The 22,811-nt window shown below is 43.3% G+C and overlaps 1 protein-coding gene across 2 annotated transcripts in view; it reads right to left on the reverse strand.

Annotated features, from left to right (window-relative positions):
- pde1cb (phosphodiesterase 1C, calmodulin-dependent b) overlaps positions 1-22,811 on the reverse strand; it is a gene marked incomplete at its 5' end in the record, with an annotated part of 193,135 nt that overhangs the window by 130,599 nt on the left and 39,725 nt on the right. For both annotated transcript variants that reach the window (XM_079505394.1, XM_079505393.1), the window contains 2 exons: positions 15,617-15,785; positions 16,395-16,445. In XM_079505394.1, coding sequence (XP_079361520.1) covers positions 15,617-15,785; positions 16,395-16,445 — 220 coding nt within the window. The remainder of the gene's footprint in view (positions 1-15,616; positions 15,786-16,394; positions 16,446-22,811) is intronic.

Raw genomic sequence — 22,811 nt, forward strand, 5'->3', positions numbered from 1 at the left:
TCAATTACTTGATGCAGGAGGAGAACGGGGGATAATGCCAGAGTGCCACCTCAAAGCGGGTCCAGTGCTTTCATCTGCCCAGCAGAGCAGAGTGCTGCTGCACCTTGTGTGTTCCTCGGTGCCTTAGTGCCAATGCCCGCTTTCAAAGGAATCCTCTTCTAAACCCCTCCTACACTTTCTCTCTGGTTCTCTCTCTTCTTATACTTCCTCACACAAAAAACCCCACTCTTCATCAGTCCCGGTGCCTCGCGCAGTGGAACCCCCCCAGGAGACCCCGGGGCGGCGGGGGGCTGGGAGTCATCAGAATTGGCGGGTCAGCCCAGTGGGGGGGGGGGGGGGGGGGGGGGGGGCAATGCCTCCTCTTCTGCAGTGGTGTAAAGTAACTAAGAAGTACATTTACTTAATGCTGTAGTGGAGTACAATTTTGAGATATTTCCAATTTCCAAATACTTTACTGTCTACCCCACTACATCTCTGATCCAAATATTATACTTTTTTGTTTTACTCCACTACGTTTACTTGACAACTTTAGCTACTAGTTACTTTGTAGAATTTGATTATTATCACAAAAACATGCATTAACCACTGCAGCCATTTCGGGGCCAGTTGAAAATAAAGCTATAATAGCTATAATATCTACAAGCTGATTGTGAGCTTGTATATCTGCTAATTTCAAAATATATTTGTATACATGTGAAAACTTGAAATGGGATGCCAATACTTTTGTACTTTTACTCAATTACAATCCGGACTTTTTACATTTGACCTCCTCCTCCTCTGCCCGATGTGAAGGTGACCATCACTGCACTGCAGTAACTTCACATTGTATGGCCTCACTCAGACCTTTACTGCATTGCTGTATGCTTGTTGGATGAATGTTGTGTAGTGTCATGGGCGCCCCAATGCATTTCCAATGGGAGTCACATGGTTTGACACAACATGTGTTGTGTTGTATGAGGGGGAGGGGCGCAGTCGAAACACAGCCGAAAGCCATACAACAGCTTGTAGTCCAAAATGTGGACAACAAACCATGTGACTTCCATTGGAAATGCATTGGGGCGGCCATGACACTACACAACATTCATCCAACAAGCATACAGCAATGCAGTAAAGGTCTGAGTGAGGCCTATCAGTGGTGGAATGTGCTCAACAAGCACTGTACTTATAGGTACGATACTTTACTTGAGTGTTACTTTATGTACTTTTTACTGAAGTAAATTCTAAATACCAGTATCTACAAAGTGTTATATAGTGATATGTTTTACTTATAAAGGGCCACTTCACGCCTTTTACAACCAGAGCTTATTTTAAAGGTTTCATGACATTCATTTTATTTTCTTTAGGTTTTCTGACCTCAATTACATCCAAAAACCTGAACTTTGAATATCCATTGACAATAAAGAGAATTTAATGTTTGTTGTACATCACCATTACATCACCTAATCAACATGAGTTAGACTTCAATATATATAGCGCCCCTCACTTCACACAGGTGTGATTTATTGGTTAATTAACACACATTATCAACAGAATTTAGTAAAAAATGTCTAGGGTGGAATTCTCCTTTAACACCTTGAACGCTCCTTACCATAGGGGGCGGTATAGGTAGCCAGTGCCAGTGAAATTTACCACATAAGCAGATAAACTTTGTTTTCTGTCATTTGAACCCAAAGTCAAAATCGGCCATTCCTTGAGCCGGCCAGCAACTCTACATCTGATCTCAAACCTCAACCCCTTAGATCTCCGCGAAAACTGGAGTTCTCAACAGGCTCGAAAATGATGGCCTGGCCCTACCTGCGGGCCCTCATCAAACCCTGTACACTCACGACACTGCCCCTGCTGCCACCCTTAGATCTCCATATATATATGGAGCTGACCTGTTCTGACATTCCATATGTCGATCTGACTTCATCAAACCCTGCACACTCAACACACTCCATACTGACCAGACCTCATCAAACCCTGGGCACTCAAGACACTGCACCCGCTTCAAAGTGAAAATTCATGCTCTCGCTTTCAATGTCAGCATGGGGGAGGTTTAACAAGGTAAAGGTCAGAATAATTCAAACCGTAGTATTTCCTGTCCAGTGGGGTGGCATGAAGGTTACCTGTCCAGTGGGGTAAAATGGTAAATGGTGCATTTATATAGCGCCTTTATCCAAGGCGCTTTACATAGATGTGCATTACATTCACCCATTCACACACATTCATACACTGATGGCAGCGGAAACCATGCAAGGTACCAACCAGCACATCAGGAGCAATTAGGGGTTCAGTGTCTTGCCCAAGGACACTTCGACACTAACTCTGGGGGAGCCCGGGTTTGAACTGGCGACCTTGCGGTTACCATCCGGAAACTCTACCCCTGAGCCACCCCCTCCCTCCATGAAGGTTACCTGTCCAGTGGGGTGGCATCAAGGTTAGAGGGAGAAATGCATGCAGGCTAGAGAAGGTCATCAGATTTGAAGCACAGCTGCGGAAAATGTGGGTGAACTGAAGGCTTAATGCTGGACAATGAATAACACTCTCGCTCCTGCAGAAAGACAATGAGGCAATGACTTTCCTTAAAATATTGTCGTCTGTTATTATGGTGCATTCACACCAGACATGATAAAAAACATATTAGTGTTGCTTGATTGAGTCGCTAATTTGTTGCATTCACACTGGATGCAGCATTTTCACATGCATTTCAATGGCTCTGTTTGCTTCAGCAAAAAAGCTAGAGTTCAACATTTTTCAACCAGCACAATTTGTGTTTCTTGCTCTATTCGCATCATGACACATTGCGTTTTGCTTTTGTGTGTAAATTTGAGTCTTTAACTCTAATTTGCATCTCTCAAGAATTCTCTTGAGCAATTATTGTTGAATCCCAAATTGCTCAGTGGCCAAAGACTGCAGTATTAAACTAGATAAAGATATTTGATGACAAAAGTGAAAACAGTGGATGAGGCATAAATTGATGATATCAAGCTCTTGTTAACAATACTTTGCATTAGTTCAATCTTTATAAAAGTCACAGATTTAACTAGAAGTGCACTCTGTCGAGCACCGTATGGCCTACTTGTGCGCAAGCAGAGCGCGCCATGAGATGCGGTCATGGCGCAATGCTATTAACCAATGTCTACTACAATTGCTGTTCTAAATGTTTTACACCCTTTATATAAAACTTTGAAACGTACATTAGTTACATCACCAAGAATGGTGGCCACCTATTGGCCGGTGGAGGACACCAACATACAGTACATGCATACCCATTGGCCGGTGGACAACACCGACATACACACCCAGCCGATCGCAGTACTTGCGTGCTCTGCTTGCGCAAGTAACTACTTTCACTTAGGGAAGATAGCAGCTTTACTGAAGCTCACAATGAGTCGTGATGTGTTGACCAGCTATTTCTGCTACTTTTGAAACTCTTCTATGATAAATGGTGCATTTAGCGCTTTTATCCAAAGCACTTTACATATAGATTGGGCATTATACATTCACCCATTCATACACGCATTTATACACCGATGGCAGAGGAAATTGTGAGCAATTAGGGGTTCAGAGTCCTGCTCAAGGACACTTCGACACCAACTCTGGGGGAGCTTGGGATCGAACTGGGAAACTTTCAGTTCCCATCCGGCCACTCTACCGCTGAGCCACTGCCCCTCGTATGACGCATGCTGCACAATGCTTGCATGCACAAGCATTCTGCCGGACAGCGGAAATATATTATTCTTCTGCACTGAAATGTCAACGTCTTCTCTCATCTGAGAGAGCCACACACACTTTGATAAACAATACCTTAAACCTTTCTATACCTCTAATACAGTCCTCACAGTGGCATTTTAGTCTCCAGGAATTCTTCCACCTGCCCTGGCAACACATGTCTTAAACTCTAACTCACTGACTTCTTGTGGCTAATTGAAGAGGGAAAGAGACTCAATAAACAGTATTTATATAATGTGTCACCACTCTGCAAAGAAAAATTCCTACATTGCTCAAAATAGCAAGATCAAGAATGTGGCCTTGCCAGGCGAGCCTCAGTCAGCACCCAAGGACTCGCAGAGAATGTTTCCATTATGTCGTCAAATGATGGATGACGTGCATTGCCAAAAAAGGCTCCACGGTCGGAAAATGGTTTAAACGGACGACAGTGAACGGGAGCAACATAGTGACGTCAAGGAACGGAAGAGGTAATTGGAGCTAGTTATTATAATTATTGCCTACAGTCTTGAATTGGTTTCTGATTGGCTTGCATCAAAGAATGCACAATCTGGCCACGGTTGCTGCAACGCCATACCATATTATTTACGGCAAAGTTATTTGCATAACATCAGAGTCAATCGGTGTAAAGAAGTTCATCAAGTTGATTGAAAACAGCCAGTAGTGACTCACGGCCATTTCAACTCAAGCCTGCCTGTGTTACGGATTGCCTTTGGGAACTCCAGAGTAATATGTGTCTGAATGAGTGATCTTTATATGAGACAGGAGGAGGAGGGAGAATGAAGGATATACGTGTTATTAAATCTCAAGACAGATCTACTAACTAACACGATGAGTGTGTGCCAGCTTAATGATTATTGCCTCTCGTGTGATAATAAAAATATTAAACTGATGTTTTGCTATCACAGCAACTGCTCACAGAAATAACCTAATGAATGAATCACCTCTTATGAGGATGAATCATGCTTATGACTATATGACAGAGAGACAGACCTGTTGATAATGTGCCAATGCCAAGGTATTATCTCCGCTCAAACCAACCAGGGACATTAACGGCTCTCGCCATTTAGAAAAGGGCATAAAAAATTCAAAATCTCATTTAACCCATTTTGACCTGAGATCAGATTCTAAAAATGTCTTCTACATCCTGACAGTTTTCTGAAAAAGATATGTTTCTGTCAGTCGCTCATAGCGCTCCACTCGGTGGCGTGCTATGAGCTTGTAGATCTGCTATTTTTCAATAGCTAAAGCATAACATAATGCTAACACCAAAAGGGGTTCCCGCCCAAAATGGGTTAAATGCCCTCGAAGCTCGATATGGATGGCGATTTATCAAAGCGGTATTGAGCTCAGCATGAGGTATAATTACCACATTTTGGAGGACCCGATCCATCATTCTCATGATTTTTTCCCTCTCTCCTTCGTAGGATATCTGGGATGAAGGGGGGGGGGGGGGAGATTGAGGGAACCACAGCATGAGAGAAAACGACAGTAATTTGCAGTGGAAAATCTACACCTAAAGAGAAGGTCCACCCCAGTTCTCCTCAGATATCTCTGCAGGTTAAATGCATCCAACCCTACAGGTCAGGGGATCAGGGAAGCAATCAGGTTTAGATTTCAGAACGCCGTCTACTGTACAGACCACGTGTACACTAGGGCAATCGTGGCCTGGACGAGTCCAATTGCCGAATATGTTTATTTGGCAATTTCTTTTATGTTTTTTTGTGGCTTTCGCCTTTATTTTATATTTTTTATGGAGGGACAGACAGTAGGCTGACAGGAAATGGGGAGAGAGATGGGGGGGAAGACATGCAGTAAAGGCCGTCGGGATCGGGAGTCGAACCCGTGGCACACTGCCAGACTGGATTGCCAGCCAAGGTGCCTGGACCATTGAGCCATGGCCCAGGCCTATTTGGCAAATTTGTAATACTCAGCCATTTCGAAAATCAAACTCTTCAAATGTAGCCCAATTATTCAACCCTTACTTACAAGCCCATGTTTACACTCTCACAGGTTTAGGGTAGTTTGTCAGGCCTGATACACCAACAGTCACTGTGTTCGCCATGCCAATTATTAGTTCAGAGTATTAGTTTTTTTACATCATAATAAAATGGATCGTCTGAGCGATACAAAGCCTGGTTGTGCAAAGCTCGAGTTTATAATACACTACTATTCATAAAAAGTTGAGATTTGCATCTATAATTCAAAGTCTTCAATAACACAGAATATTATTAACATCCTCATAGAGCAGTTACAGTTCCACAACTCCGATAAGAGATTGAATTGGATATTTCAACACTGCAATTTGCACGGTCGTTTTTCTTTCATCAATGTCTCTCTATCTATGCCTTTATTACCAGACTGATATCTTATTGCCACCATCCTTTCTATTCCCTCAGACAGGACCATCACTAACACATTCATAATTCTAAAACATTTGCACATAAAGGCCACGCATGTCCAAATGTTTATTCTCATTATTAGATAAAATTGTGATTGGCAAAGCAGCTTCCCAGATGCCTTGGGTTGGGGGTGTGTGTGTGTGTGTGTGTGTGTGTGTGTGTGTGTGTGTGTGTGTGTGGGGGGGTTACAGTACTGATCGTAGAGTTCAACACAGGGACAAAGGCTCAAGTCACAACTCAACATGACAAGCTGAAGCGTCACGACTCACAACAAAACTTGTGTGCCATGGGGAGAAAATGTAGCCTGGTGAAACCACTCCCCCTGCTGGACAACATTTGCATTCTGCCAGAAGGGTGAGTCTGGTTATCTCTCGGGCAGAGACGATATGCGGCCGCTAGAGGCGGGATCAACGCGAGACTTATGACATATTGAAGCTGTGCCACAGCGCAAATGTAAACACAACCTAACAAGACTACGACTCAAAATTATTATGGAGATATCAGATTTTTGTCCCGCTGTTTCCGGGTTAATCATTTCTGCTTGAGAGAGCCCAGATGCAGGCAGGAGGAGGGAACTTGTGAACTCAATACTGATGCAATCTGGCAGATCAATTCCTACGTGTATTCATCATATACAGTAATACACAGAGGGCACCGGCCAGTAGCACACTGAGCATTTTTTTGTCTATTAGATGTCTAAATGGCCGTCTAAAAAAATGGGGTAAAAATAGTCTAAAAATGTACGTTTTTTAGCAGTCTAGGCTTAGATTAGACGTTGAAACAACGTTGTTTCAACGTCTATTTATAGACAGTCTATATTTAGATCTGGATTAGCCAGTCTATTTTTAGACCGTCTATAAATAGATGTTGAAACAACGTTGTTTCAACGTCTAATCTAAGCCTAGACTGCTAAAAAAACCTTTCATTTTTAGACTATTTTTACCCAATTTTTTTAGACGACAATTTAGCCTTCTAAAAGCCGACTATATTGCTCAGTGGGAGGGCTACAGAGAAGTTGTCTATTCATAGGATTAAATCATGGCGGGTGAAAGCATGCGGGGCCCCGCTATGAGCTTGTAGATCTGCTATTATATATATATATATATATATATATTATTATTTTTTTGAAGAATCGTGAAAATGTGGAGCAAATCTTTGAATATATATTCTTTCACGGCGAAAAGTTTTAACTCAAATGTTTGCTTTTGGGAGGTCCCTGGAACTACATATTTTCAGATGGGGGTCCGCAGCCAAATACAGATAATTCTGGGGGTCCTCCACATGAAAATGTTGGAGCACCACATATAGAAACATAGGTTTTTCAGAAAACTGTCATGATTTAGAAGACATTTGTAGAATCGTCATCAGGTCTAAATTGGTTAAACAAAAAGTAAAAACACTAACTACTAACACAAACACAAACTACTAACCTTCAGAAGCATTGAAGGCTGAAAAAGACAAATGTTACAGACTTCAATTTGGTATGGTAATTCACCTTAAAAGGACAACTTCACCACTTTTGTAAGTGTATGTAAATCGCTCTGGATTAAGAGCGTCTGCTAAATGCCTAAATTGTAATTTAATTGCAAATTGCAACTTTTCAGGAATAGAAAGCCTGCAGTTTCTATTAGCTTGGATTCCCCATCGATGATGTCACTGGTGGACGGGTTTCTGAACGGGTTTCTGAACTGCCCACACAGCCCTCCCATGAGACACATTAGTGAGGACCAATATAGCACCGAAGTCCTGACGTCACTGTCAGTAGAGGGCGTCAGTCCCCAGGTTCGTGTACTTTTTATTTGCATTGTAATCTCCATAGGGGGATTTTAGATCGCCTCATATAAGAACTGCGTTTGAAAAATAAACCGATCACCCCGGCCTTTTCACTCATATGGATATGAAGCATCGACTGAAGGTGGAACTGTACAAATATACCCAAAGAGTAACAAAATAAGCGTTAGAAACGATTCAAACAACCCAGAGACTATATTTCCGGGTAGGCAGGGTGGCTGCATCTGCCCGTCGCACAACAGAAACCGAATGTTAAATACGTTTATTTTTATTTTATTGATATTTAATGTTTCGTGGTTAGTACGAGTCGAGTCACCGCACCAGTTGAGCTTACTTCAACGAGGAATCTCAGGAACGCAATGTGTTGACAGCTGGGCATGACGTATATTAGCAGCGACATTGCCTTCATATGTAGTTTCAAGGCTTTTGCGGCCACATTCATTCCATTTTCTCCAGAAACTGGCTGTATCAAATATGAATGGACATCATTAACGACGCACAGCCACCCCCCTGACAGAAAGGCCGGGGTGGTCGGTTTATTTTTCAAACACAGTTCTTATATGAAGCGACCTAAAATCGCCCTATGGAGATTTCACTGCAAATAAAAAAATACATGAACCTGTGTATTGGCGCGGCAGTGACGTCAGACTTCGGTGCTCTGACCAATTATATGAAGGTAGGTTGAAAAGTGGTGAAGTGGTCCTTTAAAGGTCCTTGATGAAATAATACAGGAAATATTCCCTCTTGGTGCTTTCTGTGCTAATGGTATTAACCCATTTAGGCCCGATGTAAAAAGAAAAAGAAAAAAAGCCTTCTAAATCATGACAATTTTCTGAAAAACCTCATGTTTCTATATCAGTGGTTCTCAATATTTCATGTCAAGGACCCCAAAAATTATATGTAATTGGCCGCCGACCCCCATCTGAAAATATGTTGTTCCAGGGCCCCCCCCTCCCTCGGTGCCGCGCTATGAGCTTGTAGATCTGCTATTTTTCAACAGCTAAAGTATAACATAATGCTTAGAACACCAACAGGGGTTCCCGTCAAGAATGGGTTAAATTCCCCTCCGATCATAACCTGACTGAAGGTCGTAAATCAGTCCTTATTGATCCAGTTTCAATCAATAACCCAAATGTTATCACAGAGGGGATGAACCACAGGGGGCTGAAAGGTATTGACTACACTTTAGAAGTCAAAGGGCACAGCCTGGAATGACTGCCATAGAAAAATACAGTATAAAAGAGTGTAGCTTTTAAAGGAACTACAACATGCATTTTAAGTTAACCCTAGAACACTAAACCAGTGAGGCCAATAGGGTGCATTTTGCATCCCAAAACGCAGATTATTGATAATTGCCCCATCCGTGGACCTTTCTGGGGAGTGGGGGTCCCATCCATGGACGCACTATACTGTACTCAGCACTGTACTGTAATTTGATGCTATTTAATTTACTTTATGTTTGCATATACTTTGCACTGTTGTTTGCATAACTCTTTGCAATTGCCACATTTAGAATTGTATTTATTTCTTTCAGATACATTTTCTACATGAATATAACCATATTAAAACCATATAAGATGAAATGGGAGTTAAATGCTGCAATTTGCAAAAATTACAAAATATTCGAAGCGGGAAACAGGGCCGTGGGCCAGGAAACAAACCACAAGGACCACAGTGTCTTTATATTGATCAGCTCTGCCACAGACAGTCCAGTCACGACGAGGACCAATAGGGTCTCATTAACAGGCTAGTCAGGCTATAGTGAGACGGCTCCGTGCCACACAGGGGGGGAGTCAGCAGGCCAGGGCTCCCCGTGTGTGAAACAGGGTCTACCACGTCCAGAAAGCAGGGCTTCGGCCTGTGAAAGCATATGCTAGACTGACTAGGCTGTATTAATCAACTGCACAGTTCACTGCCGGTGTGCGGGACCCATTAACCAGGAGATAAATCACGCCATCAACCGCACCACTGGAGAGAGGCGCCGAGCTCTGTGTGTGTGTGCGTGCATGTACATCCGACGTGTGAGGACGTCTTAGCGCATCCTCAATGATACGGGGCGAGATAAGAATATTCTGAATTTTTTTCATTTTTTTTTATTTGTCAGTTCGCCTTTCGGCTACCGTATGCTACACTCTAGGCAATTGTTAGCTTACCATTGATCCCTTTTGGATCATATATCGTATAAACTAAAACGATCGCAATGTAAGCTAGCTATGTAAAGTAAACTTTTTTTAGTGGATTGTTTCCGGGTCATGGGTTTCCGAGTAAAATGTCTTTCCGGCACCCCGGAGCTCCTATTTTGAAGGACTTCCGGCACTGATTGTGTTAAGGAGGTTGGCGAACATGCAATAAGGTCGGCGAACATGCATTAAGGGGGGGGGGAAAAGTGTTTTATTTTTATTTATTTATTTCTTTTAATAATTATTATTAATTATATAAATGTTGACGTCATGAACGGGGCCTCCCGGTCCTTAAGGACGCCCCTGCCCGTTCATTATGGCTCTGTGGTCTGGTCCTTTTTAAACACTGTTATACCTACGTTTGAGACGAGACTCAGCTTGTGTTTATACTACTACTTTCTCAAGTGGCTCCAAATTCTGTCTTGTCTGTCAACGTAAGACGAAAGTCTGAGTCTGAGTGCTGTAAATGGAGCATGTTTAACTGGACCAGCTGGCTTAATGTTAACAAAACACTGCTATTATGCAGTAAATCTAAAAGGTATGTTTGTATCCAACGTGATGCAAAATGTATGAATAATACACTCCAGCTGCTGTGCTGCACAGAAAAATCTTGCACAGCAGAATTTGCTGTGAAATGGTATTCTGGAACATGCTGTATGTGCACCTTCTGTACAAACTGCGGAAAGACCAGAAAACAATGTGTACAGCGGAGGCCATGATCATTCATTTAGCATTCTGCATTCCTCAGAGCTCCAGAGAGGTGTTGAACTGTTGAACCCATTTAGGCCCGACAAGGTTTTCTGAAAAACCTTGTGTTTCTGTATCAGTGGTGCTCAATATTTCATGTCAAGGACCCCAAAAATTATATGTAATATGCCTCCGCCACCCATCTGAAAATATGTTGTTCCAGGGACCTCCCCAGAAGCAAAGATTTGAGTTAAAATGTTCACTCTGTAATAATATATATTCAAAGATTTTAGGCACATTTTCACGATTTTTCTAAAATAGCAGACCTACAAGTTCATAGCACGGCACTCTGTGCCGCGCTATGAGCTTGTAGATCTGCTATTTTTCAATAGCTAAAGTATAACATAATGCTTTAAAACATCAAAAGGGGTTCCCGCCCAAAATGGGTTAAGAGACACTAACCAAAACACTCTACAGTGGTTGTCATACTTTATCTCAGCGGTTCTCAAACGTTTTCATGACATATACCCACAAATTCTTCATTATTTTTGATCAGAATTTTAATTTTTTGTTTGATATCAATGAAAAAGCACTAGGACGTGTGTACACGTCCTCTGGAGCCACAATTTAAAGGAACATTCCACCGCTGGAAGAAACCGCAGTCACTCAATGTTAATAGTATTTGTAGTAGTTAACACTAACAGTAGCACAATTTGAAATTTGCACTCTATATGGCCAGAAAAAGAAAAAAGTATGTGTGTTTGACTAGTATAGGGTTTGACTGGATTGCTGAATTCCTACAATAACCATAATGCCTTGGTGCACTGCTCCAAATATCACACCCGTGTGAAGTGAGTGGTGCTGGGTGTGCCCTGCTGGAACCCTGTCAAGGACCGCAGGCGGGTCACTCTGAGAACTCCGTTCCGAACCTGCACTGTATTGTACCTCCCTTTGCTGCAGCTCACATGCATCTGTCTCCATCGTGCAGTGTTATTGTACCTCCCTCTGCTGCAGCAGCAGCCTCACATGCATCCGTCTCCATCCTCTGATCAAATCTAATTACCCTCGGCGGAGCGGCAGCGACATCTCCGGGCCGGAAGGTGACAAGGTGGTGACGTCACGTAATGGATTGCCCCACGCTCCGTAGTGATTTAATCATCGCATGTTATGTTCTTGTCATTTGTCATTCGGCCACGGCTAGGTCCCGGTGGCAACCCACTCACTCTCTGGGGACGAGCTCTTTATTAACATCCCTGCTTGGCCAAGAGAAAAGCGATATCTCCTCGATCTCGAGGGGACTCCATGAGCCAGGAAAATGAGCTGGATAGTCGACTACTTGCAACTGACAATCATACAGTGTGAGTGCTGCTACTGGACAACCTAAATCCAGACCATATTGTATGTGACACCAACTCAGAGGTTCAGATTTAGAAAACGCACACACGCACATGCATGTATGTATGCGCGCATGTTACTGTATGTGTAACACCCGGGAATCGAACTCCCACGTGGAAAGTCGACATCTTAACCACTAAGCCAAAGGCAATTGCATATAGCTCGGGGGCTATATTAGACCTTTGAGGCCATCAGGCTGAGGTTGTGAGCCACTCTGTCTATCTACTGTACATACATAGTATACATACGTAGCAGACAGTTTATATACATTGTATGAAAACAACATGCCACACATGCCACTGCCTCTGTGAATCAGTTGATGTTTGAGAGAAAGGAACGCTTGGGGTTGTTCTATTTACTGTGACATAGTGTATTAACTGACACTAGGCGCCAAGCTATGTTTTTAAATGAAGAAGTCAGTGTCTAGCCAAGTGGAAAATCATTTTCTCCTCATCACCGCCCGATAACAGGGAGCAGTGGACCTGAGAATACAACAAGACCACATAAGAATGCGGTAAAATGTGACAACAATGCAGAACAGCACCCAGAAATAAGAATGCATTGCTAACAGCAAATGAGACCGCGGCACAACATTGTGCCGAACAAACACCCCAGAGGGAAGTGATTCTCTGTGAATATTTGAATTCCGTGTAAGCAAAGGCAAATCTCCGCGATGCTACTGCTTTTAACATAACCCATGGATTAAAGCAAAAATAAAATCTCACGACTGAAAATGTTTGCATGACCAAGTCCTAAATGAGCCGCCCCAACACACTAGCGCTGATTCCTAAACAATCAGCACAAGAAAATTATGTTTTATTAATATTGTCCCTGCTGTCAACCAGGTTAAAGAAATCACAGATTGAGGCTTTAACCTCTGCTTTCATAGTCTTGTTGTTTCATAGGAGATATCCGACCGAGACTATTACAGATTTTATGGAACATGCTTCGGAACTCATTGCTAGTTTGACCATAATAAAAACGTCTGGGTTTCCGAGGCTAGTTTGACCACATCAGATGCTCTGAAATAATAACCAAAAATAGACGATCTACAAACTCTCAATGCGCGACGCATTGAGAGCATGCTTTTTGCTGTGCCTCCAAAGAAGACATGATGGCTTCTATGGAATCAAAAAGACTGAAATCGGTCGTGGCGACCGAGAACGTTAATCCGTGCATAACCTCTGATCAATTCATTTTGCATAGTACTGCCACAAGCCTGTGAGCGTCCGTTCTGCCTCATAGTACTGCCACAAGCCTGTGAGCGTCCGTTCTGCCCCATAGTACTGCCACAAGCCTGTGAGCGTCCGTTCTGCCCCATAGTACTGCCACAAGCCTGTGAGCGTCCGTTCTGCCCCATAGTACTGCCACAAGCCTGTGAGCGTCCGTTCTGCCCCATAGTACTGCCACAAGCCTGTGAGCGTCCGTTCTGCCCCATAGTACTGCCACAAGCCTGTGAGCGTCCGTTCTGTCTCATAGTACTGCCACAAGCCTGTGAGCGTCCGTTCTGCCCCATAGTACTGCCACAAGCCTGTGAGCGTTCTATTCTGTGTCCATTGGCAAAAGCTCTACTATACCGCCGTTACAGTAAGTGGCATTTGTAAACTTGCGTTCAGACTTGAATTTAAATATTCGCCTCGGGTTCGTCCTGTTTGTGCTGCGCCAGGTCGCGCCGCGCCAGGTCACGCCGCGCCAAGTCGCGCCGCGCCAGGTCGCGCCGCGCCAAGTCGCGCCGCGCCAGGTCGTGCCGCGCCAAGTCGCGCCGCGCCAGGTCGTGCCGCGCCGCGCTAACCATCCAAGTCTGAACACATCTTAATAGTCTCCTCCTGAGCCAGGCAGGTTAATTGGAACCAGGAAATAAATGTCATTCAGTATTCCAAAAGTGACAACAGATTATGGTAATGGTGGTTTGAAGTCCTTGGAATCAATCACATCTATGTCCTTTCAGGGTCAGAAGGCATACACAGCAATTAGCAACACTTTGCACATCTACCGGGCTGTTGAGGGTGCGTGCGTGCGTGCGTGCGTGCGTGCGTGCGTGCGTGCGTGCGTGCGTGCGTGCGTGCGTGCGTGCGTGCGTGCGTGCGTGCCATGAATTATAAATGTCGGGTGGCAGACTCTCTACTTTGAAGCACGTCATTTCAGACGTCCCCCTTTAATCTCTCCGCCTACCGTTTTAAAGAGCACACCAATTAAATTCAGAAAACATTAATACCAGGAGAGAGAAAACCTTGTTCACTCACATACAGTACAGTGCCGGATTGAGACACGTTGTGGCCATAGTCTATGAATATTTTGAGACATTTTAGGAAAGAAATAAACAGAGGACTGCATACTAGTGAACATGATTAGGACTGTATGAGCCACGTAGTGAATTCCAATGTAAAGGCAACTGGTAAGTAAATCATGATTAAGTAGCCTCCCAAGGCAGACCATACAACAGTGCAAAACACCATCAGTATGACTCCAACACCATTATGACTAAACATCAGGCTAATCATCAGGCTGAAGCTGAGCTGGATTCAATTTCCAGATGCAAAGCTACATACTGGATTTCTTTCATTTCTAATCTCCCCCGCCGGCCGCCGCAACCGGGGCCTGTCTGCCCATCGGGGCCTGTCTGTCTGCCCACTGGGGCCTGTCTGTCTGCCCACCGGGGCCTGTCTGTCCACCGGACCTCCGTGTGGGCATCGTTGGCATCAATTATTAACACTAAGTCAGTGGTTCTCAACCTGTGGGTCAGGGTCCCCACATGATTTTGTGGGGACCAGATGACAGTAAAGCGACAATTGAAGGACTTTTTAATACCTTACAAAATGTAAAGAAAGAAAGAAAGAAAGAAAGAAAGAAAGAAAGACCGCTACTGCATCAACAAACTGTACTATAAAAACTGTTGACCAGTTTTTGACCAAATTGACCACATTGACCAAATTGTCAAATAATAATAAGAAAGAGGCAAGAATTGTGAAAATAGCTGATCTACAAGCTCACAATGACTCGCAACGCGAGTTCAAATATGATTATTTTGGGGGATCCCCAGTTCAAATATGATTATTTTGGGGGGTGCCAAGTTCAAATATGATTATTTTGGGGGGTCCCCAGTTCAAATATGATTATTTTGGGGGGGTCCCCAGTTCAAATATGATTATTTTGGGGGGTCCCCAGTTCAAATATGATTATTTTGGGGGGGTCCCCAGTTCAAATATAATTATTTTGGGGGGTCCCCAGTTCAAATATGATTATTTTGGGGGGGTCCCCAGTTCAAATATAATTATTTTGGGGGGTCCCCAGTTCAAATATGATTATTTTGGGGGGGTCCCCAGTTCAAATATGATTATTTTGGGGGGTCCCCAGTTCAAATATGATTATTTTGGGGGGGTCCCCAGTTCAAATATGATCATGTTGGGGAGTCATCGCGGCAATGTAAACAATGATAATAACGGCTGAAACCTGATGGCTGTTTTCTCGCTGGCGTCCGGCCGGTCGGCAGCGGGCATCTCGTCGGCCAGGATCTCCTCGGGACACCGTGGGTCACTGACGGGGGTCTTGCATGGGGTCTGGCCCTTGATACCAATCCCGCTTGTGATGGCGTTCCACAAGGCACTCTGGGATTTGGAGCCTGCGATGTAAAAACACCACCAAAACACACACAAACGACGACTGCTCAGTGTGTTTTCTGTAATGCTACAGCACAGTGTTGTTTTCCTCGTCTAAAACTAAGACGAAAAATGTTCGTCGACTACCTTTTTTCACTGGCAAAAACTGAATAAAAATCAAATGAAAACTAAGCCATGATGACTAAAACTAAGACTAAATATATTGACAATTTCGTCAACAAATAAAAACTAGACTAAAATGTTAGGAAGGGTCTAGTGGACAAGAGATCCAGTATAAGTAATTTTACACTTGGTTGCATGCTGAAAATAGCAGATCTACCAGCTCACAACGCGTCGCAGCACGACTAAATCAACTGTAGATTTAGTCGACTACGTACAACTAGCAGTTTTACTTAAGTTAAACAATTGAGTACTATTTCCACCACTGGGGATACGTTTTCTTATTTGCCAGGCTACTGATCATCAGCATGATGACTCGCATGAGAAGCCTTTGTGATGCTGCCATCGTGTGGCCGTACTGCGTCAGTGACATGATGATCTACTTTCATTTTAGGGAACAGATGATTTACTTTCATTGTAGGAATTAAAACAACTAAGTGCATACTACTTACGTTCAAAACTTGGCAGTGGCTTGGCTGAGCTCTTGTCATCCTCGTTTGCCACTAGACGGAGAAGAACAGAGCAGAGAGAGACAAGTTAAAGCTTCCTATTATGAATTGCGTGGGACCCCTTTTTAACCCATTCAGGACGGGAACCCCTTTTGGTGTTTTAAGCATTACGTTATACAGTAGCTATTTTTGAAAAATCGTGAAAATGTGGCGAAAATATTCTTTCAGAGCGAACGTTTTTAACTCAAATCTTTGCTTCTGGGGGGGTCCCTGGAACAACACATTTTCAGATGGGGGTCGGTGGCAAATTACATATATTTTTGGGGTCCTTGAAAATGTTTGAGAACGACATTTTTAGAATCGTCCTCAGGTCAAAAAATATTCATGAACTCAACTTTTACCAGTACTATTTTATTTATATATATATATATATATATATATATATATATATATATATATATATATAAATTGCCTAATTCTTTCTCCCATTAGGTTTCCCATTGTTTCTCAAAATTTGAGAAACAACCTGATTTGAGAAATTTGTCCTTTTTTTGGAGAGAGAGAGAGAGAGAGAAAGAAACTTACTTAGAAATGTCAAATGTGGGTAAAAGTATTTGGTTACTTTGTAGCAAGTTGTAATTAGAGTAATTAGTTTGCAGTGCACAAATACCTAACCGAGGCGTTTATCTTTTTCTTATTTTGTATGATTAATTTGCCTAAAACACACACACACACACACACACACACACACACACACACACACACACACACACACACACACACACACACACACACACACACACACACACACACACACACACACACACACACACACACACACTTTTTTTTTGTCACATCCTCATTAGCCAACAATCGGAACTAGGTCGATTTTTCACCACAAACAAAGGCATCAGATCAGACTGTAGGAATGATGATGACACTGTATGACACCTGGATTCTCCCATGAGGATCAACAGCCTAAAGGTTGAAATGATTACACCTCATATAACGTTAAAACTATTTCAAACTGGCAACCATAACAACAGTAAATGTTCCAACTCATATTATAATAACATATGGAATGCTGTCTTGAGTGTACAGGGTTTGATGAGGTCAGATCGACATACGGAATTAATTCTGTATTGGCCATATACATATGGAGCGTGTCACGATGGCTGACGCAGGAGATGCAGGTTTTCATATTAACGCGTGTTCTGTTCCCTGGATACCAATTATTAGCTCTGGTAGTTAGTTAAAATATCAAAACAGTTCCTATGGTGAGAAATAGATGTTCTTGGTCGCTGTGTGTCCAAGGGCTTTGGCTCGTCTCCTAGCAACGTAATAGTCTGCATTTCTACAGTATAAAAAGCACTTTACAATGTGGAATGTGAGCCACACTCAGCCAGTCACCCTCCGACGGCTGAGGAAACCATGAAGGTGTTTGGAAGAAACCATCCGACAAACATCTGCAACGCAAACACACAAAACACAAACCTATACTGACACCATACAAACTGGGGGACCGAATGGTTGTCAATTTCAGGAAGACGCAGGAGCATTTTAGCCATTACGACCTGGAACACATCTACCTTTTAACCACTTTAACTGTTATTTTAAACTTTAGCTATTGAAAAATAGCAGATCTAGAAGCTCGTAGCGCGGCACAGAGTGTGCGCTACAAGCTTGTAGATCTGCAATTTTTTTGAAAAATCGTGAAAATGTGGCGCAAATCTTTTAATATATATTCTTTCACAGCGAACATTTTTAACTCAAATCTTTGCTTCTCCGAGGTCCCTGGAACAACATAATTTGTGGGGTCCTTGACATGAACCACCCATATATAGAAACATAGGTTTTTCAGAACAATGTCATGATTTAGAAGACATTTGTAGAATCTGGGCTCAGGTGTTAAGGGGTTAACAAGGGCAAGCCAGGGTCCAAACGGGCAATGAGGCAGCGGCACTTAGGAGTCACGCTCCAATGAGACTGATTGGCAAAGTGCTCACGGGGTAATCGATTACATTAAACCAGACTTTTCAGGTTACCATGACAACTGTGATGCTTCTGAGCCGAGCAGAGTGGAGGTGCGTGCAGCAGTTATGGGTGGATTCTACAATGTTGTAGTTGACCAGTTCTGAGAGAACCAGGGGAAACATGTCTGGTTCTCCTTCAATCTCTGATGTCTCCTTTTTTCAGACGGTTTTAGGTGGGATCTCTCTCTCTCTACCAGAAAAACACGCACAATTATTTGTGTCTGTCGGACAAAGACGGTATTTCGTTCTTCCAATCGTTGGCCAACATTGCATTTGTGTTTTTTGGGAGGGGATTGATTCCTGTTTAAGGCCACAAAAAGGGTTTTATTACAAGAAACACAGGGACAATGATGAGGAACACAAGGACTCAATCTTACACTAGACTAGAATATACCAGTAAGACGCCCTGAGGGCGAGGTAGGGCAATGCGTTGCATCATTGCGAGCTTATTTGTATACATTTGAAAACATGAAATGGGACATTCTGCATGCATAACAAGTACTTTCTACTTTTGGTACTTTAGCCCATTTTGACCTGAGATCAGATTCTAAAATTGTCTTCTAAATCCTGACAGTTTTCTGAAAAAGCTGTTTCTATGTCAGTCGTTCTTCGATTTTTCAAAAATAGCCATGAGCTTGTTGATCTGCTATTTCAATAGCTAAAGCATAGCATAGGGGTTCCCGCCCAAAATGGGTTAAGTATATTTTGATGCCAACACTTTTGTACTTTTACTCAAGTACATTTTGAATTTTCAGACTTTTACTTGTAATAGAGTACTTACTACTTAGTACTTACTTCTACATTGCAGACAGTACTGCTACTTTTACTGAAGTAAAACATGCGAGTACTTTTTTTCTAGAGGTAGAGCACACACAATAGAGCGCCAAAGTCCTGATGTCACTCGCTCATCCCCTGGTTCATGGAAGTTTTTCTCTATGGAGAATAACATGGGGTCATCTTAAAATCGCCTCATATAAGAATTGTGGTCCAAAAATAAACAAACTGTCTCTGGGAAATTGTCGGGGAGGTGGCTCTGTATCGTTTATATGACAGTCAGTCAGTCATATTTCATGTAACGGTAGTCCGTTTCTAGCGAAAATCCTACTATAAATGTCTCTGTGTGTCTGCGTATGTGTACGGTTGAAATGCACGTAACTCGAGAACCATTCACCCCACCGACTTCACATTCGACACACGCGTTCCACAACCCCACAGGGAGTGCAGTGCCCGGTATCGAGTCGGTCGGACCCACGGTTCTCCAGAACCACCACAAAAGTGGTGGGGCCTAAGTCCCCTCTCCTCACGCAATTCCCAGCCTCTGCCTCAGCCAATTGATTGCCATGGCAACCCCACACCTGCAAATTGATTACTTAACCACTACACTTTTCACAGTCCGTTTGCACTCTTCGGGCACAGGCAGACAGACAGAGGAACACAGACAAATACAGAGATCTCCATATACAGTATGGGCACAAAAGGGACACAGATAGTTAAAACGGGTGCTATGACAAGTTGACAACGGGTATTGTAGTTGCATCGTGCTCAAGTAGGCCTAGTTTAACTAATTCAGCAGCAGTAACAATAGCGTTTTCTCTCAGTCAGTTATTATGAGATGATCTAAAGTCCCCCTATGGGGATTACAATCCAAATAAAAAAGTACATGAACCAGTGGACTTTCAACTAGGTCACGCTGCTGCATTGCATTGCTGCACGGTCGAATGGCGATGCATTGCCGGGATCGATTCTTTTTGACACCACTGCTTTTTTTCTCACCCCTGGCACTTGGCGGTTATTTCACAGCACAGCGTTGATCGTCACACAGAGCGGTTTCAAACATAACCAAATGGCTGAGTGAGTGACTAACACCTGTCACTGCAGCGGTGGCCGAACGGTTTGCGGAGCGGTCTTGATACCGGAAGGTCGCCAGTTCGTATCCCCGGACCGGCACGTTAAAATTACCACCGCTGAAGTGCCCTTGAGCAAGGCATTGAACCACTACCATGAAATGTTCTATGAGCAGGGCCTGGCTGGAAACAAGTATCTGATGCTTAGTCCAGTTACCCTGGGTAAATATAGTAACTTTGCTTTGCTTTGCTTTGCATACTGTACACTTACATCATCAGCCCAGGAGCTTCAGGCCACACTGATCAAAAGAACATGCTAAGGCTTTGATGCTTAAAATTTGCAAACGGTTATACAGTATTTGTTTTCCTTCCCTTTCCAGTGCATAGCGTTGCTGTCGGGAGGAAACCACCAGCTAACTCAAATGTTGAGGTTTTAGATTTTGTTTTTTCATAAATCAGTGCTATTGAAATATTGAACCAATGAAAGGTAGTAAAAAGTGCTTCGGGCATAACCTAAAGCAGCCAACTCCACCACCTGGCTCTCCCCCTCTCACGGAAGTAATTGACAATATATGAAGTCACACCACCAACTTTGATGAGGCAGTATTGCTTTGTTTTCAAAATATGATTTCTTAATTTCCGCAAAAAATTCAGGATCGTGACATTTTACTTACCGATTGTGATTTCGTTACTGAACATTAGAACACATGAAAACGTAATTTCCGTTTGGCTTTTAGGCTTCGCCAACATAATGTATATATGTTGTTGCACAGGGCACAGTATGACAAATAACTTAAATATACGAAATAAATGATCGCCATATTTAATGGCTTCATAATTATCTACAAGATCACGCATGTGTCGCATTGCAACGCACCTTGTAGACCGGCTATTTCCGATATAATACTTTTTTTTCAAAATGTGACCAAATTTGACTGAGAGCCTACCATCGCGCAAATTCCAACTTTTTTCATTTTTTTCCAAAATGAGTTAATAGCACAGGCAGACTCTTCACATACTAGAGCATGTCTGAAATAAGTGTCAGAGCTGAAATCGACATGTAAATATGAAATAAATGCTTAAACATGTAGCTAGGTGTAATGTTAGAGACCACAGAAGTGAACCTTTCAAGCCTGTTTTCTCAACTCGCTGTTTTCTGCAAGACATTACTCTATAAGCCATATCTCCAAACTGGTGGGTCAAACTGAACAACCAATATGTCAATTTGAAGCTATGATTCCCTGCTTTCATATGACATGAAAAAAATAATAATAATACAATGGCAGTCCCTTAGTCAAATTTGGTCACAAATGTTTTAAAATGAGGGCGCTCGGGTGGCGCAGTGGTGAAGTAGCTGCCCACCACCACGGAGGTCGTGGGTTCAAACCCGTCGGCTTTGTCAAGTGTCTACTAGACAAAACACGATTGGCCCGTGTTCAGGGGAGGGAAGCCAGGTTGGGAGGCTGGGAGGGAAATAATTGGCTCCGCAAGTAATCCACTCCCTGTCAGCTGGGCGAGAGAAGAAGGACAGAGGCTTTACGTCCTCCCAGTGGGGGCTACTCACTGGGGGTGCATGCTTGGTCTGACATACTAACAGTCTTAGGGTGCACTCACACGGTTAATGCAATGCTCTGTGCTCGTTGGATGCATGTTGTGTTGTGTCATGGCCGCCCAATGTATTTCCAATGGAGGTCACATGGTTTGACACAACATTGTGTTGTGTGAGGGGGAGGGGCGCAGTCGAAACACCCCTCCCCCTCACACAACACAATGTTGTGTCAAACCATGTGACCTCCATTGGAAATACATTGGGCGGCCATGACACAACACAACAAGCATCCAACGAGCACGAGAATTGCATTAAAGGTGTGAGCTCAGCCTTAGGGTGCACTCACACGGTTAATGCAATGTTCTGTGCTCGTTGGATCAATACTGTGTTGTGTCATGGCCGCCCAATGCATTTCCAATGGAGGTCACATGGTTTGACACAACATAGGGGGAGGGGTCTGTTGTATGGCTTTCAGCTGTGTTTCGACTGCGCCCCTCCCCCTCATACAACACAATGTTGTGTCAAACCATGTGACCTCCATTGGAAATGCATTGGGCGGCCATGATACTACACAGCATTGATCCAACGAGCACAGAGAATTGCATTAAAGGTGTGAGTGCACCCCTAGGCCTCACTCAGACCTTTACTGCATTGCTGTATGCTTTTTGGATGAATGTTGTGTAGTGTCATGGCCGCCCCAATGCATTTCCAATGGGAGTCACATGGTTTGACACAACATTTGTGTTGTATGAGGGGGAGGGGCGCAGTCGAAACACAGCCGAAACACAGCCGAAAGCCAAACAACAGCTTGTAGTCCAAAATGTGGACTACAAACCATGTGACTTCCATTGGAAATGCATTGGGGCGGCCATGACACTACACAACATTCATCCAACAAGCATACAGCAATGCAGTAAAGGTCTGAGTGAGGCCCTACAGTCATGAGTCCGACTCAAAACCCAACCCTAACCTCACAGGAAGCCACGGGTTAGTT

Source organism: Electrona antarctica (genome assembly GCF_951216825.1).
Source record: "Electrona antarctica genome assembly, chromosome: 1".
Lineage (NCBI taxonomy): Eukaryota > Metazoa > Chordata > Actinopteri > Myctophiformes > Myctophidae > Electrona > Electrona antarctica.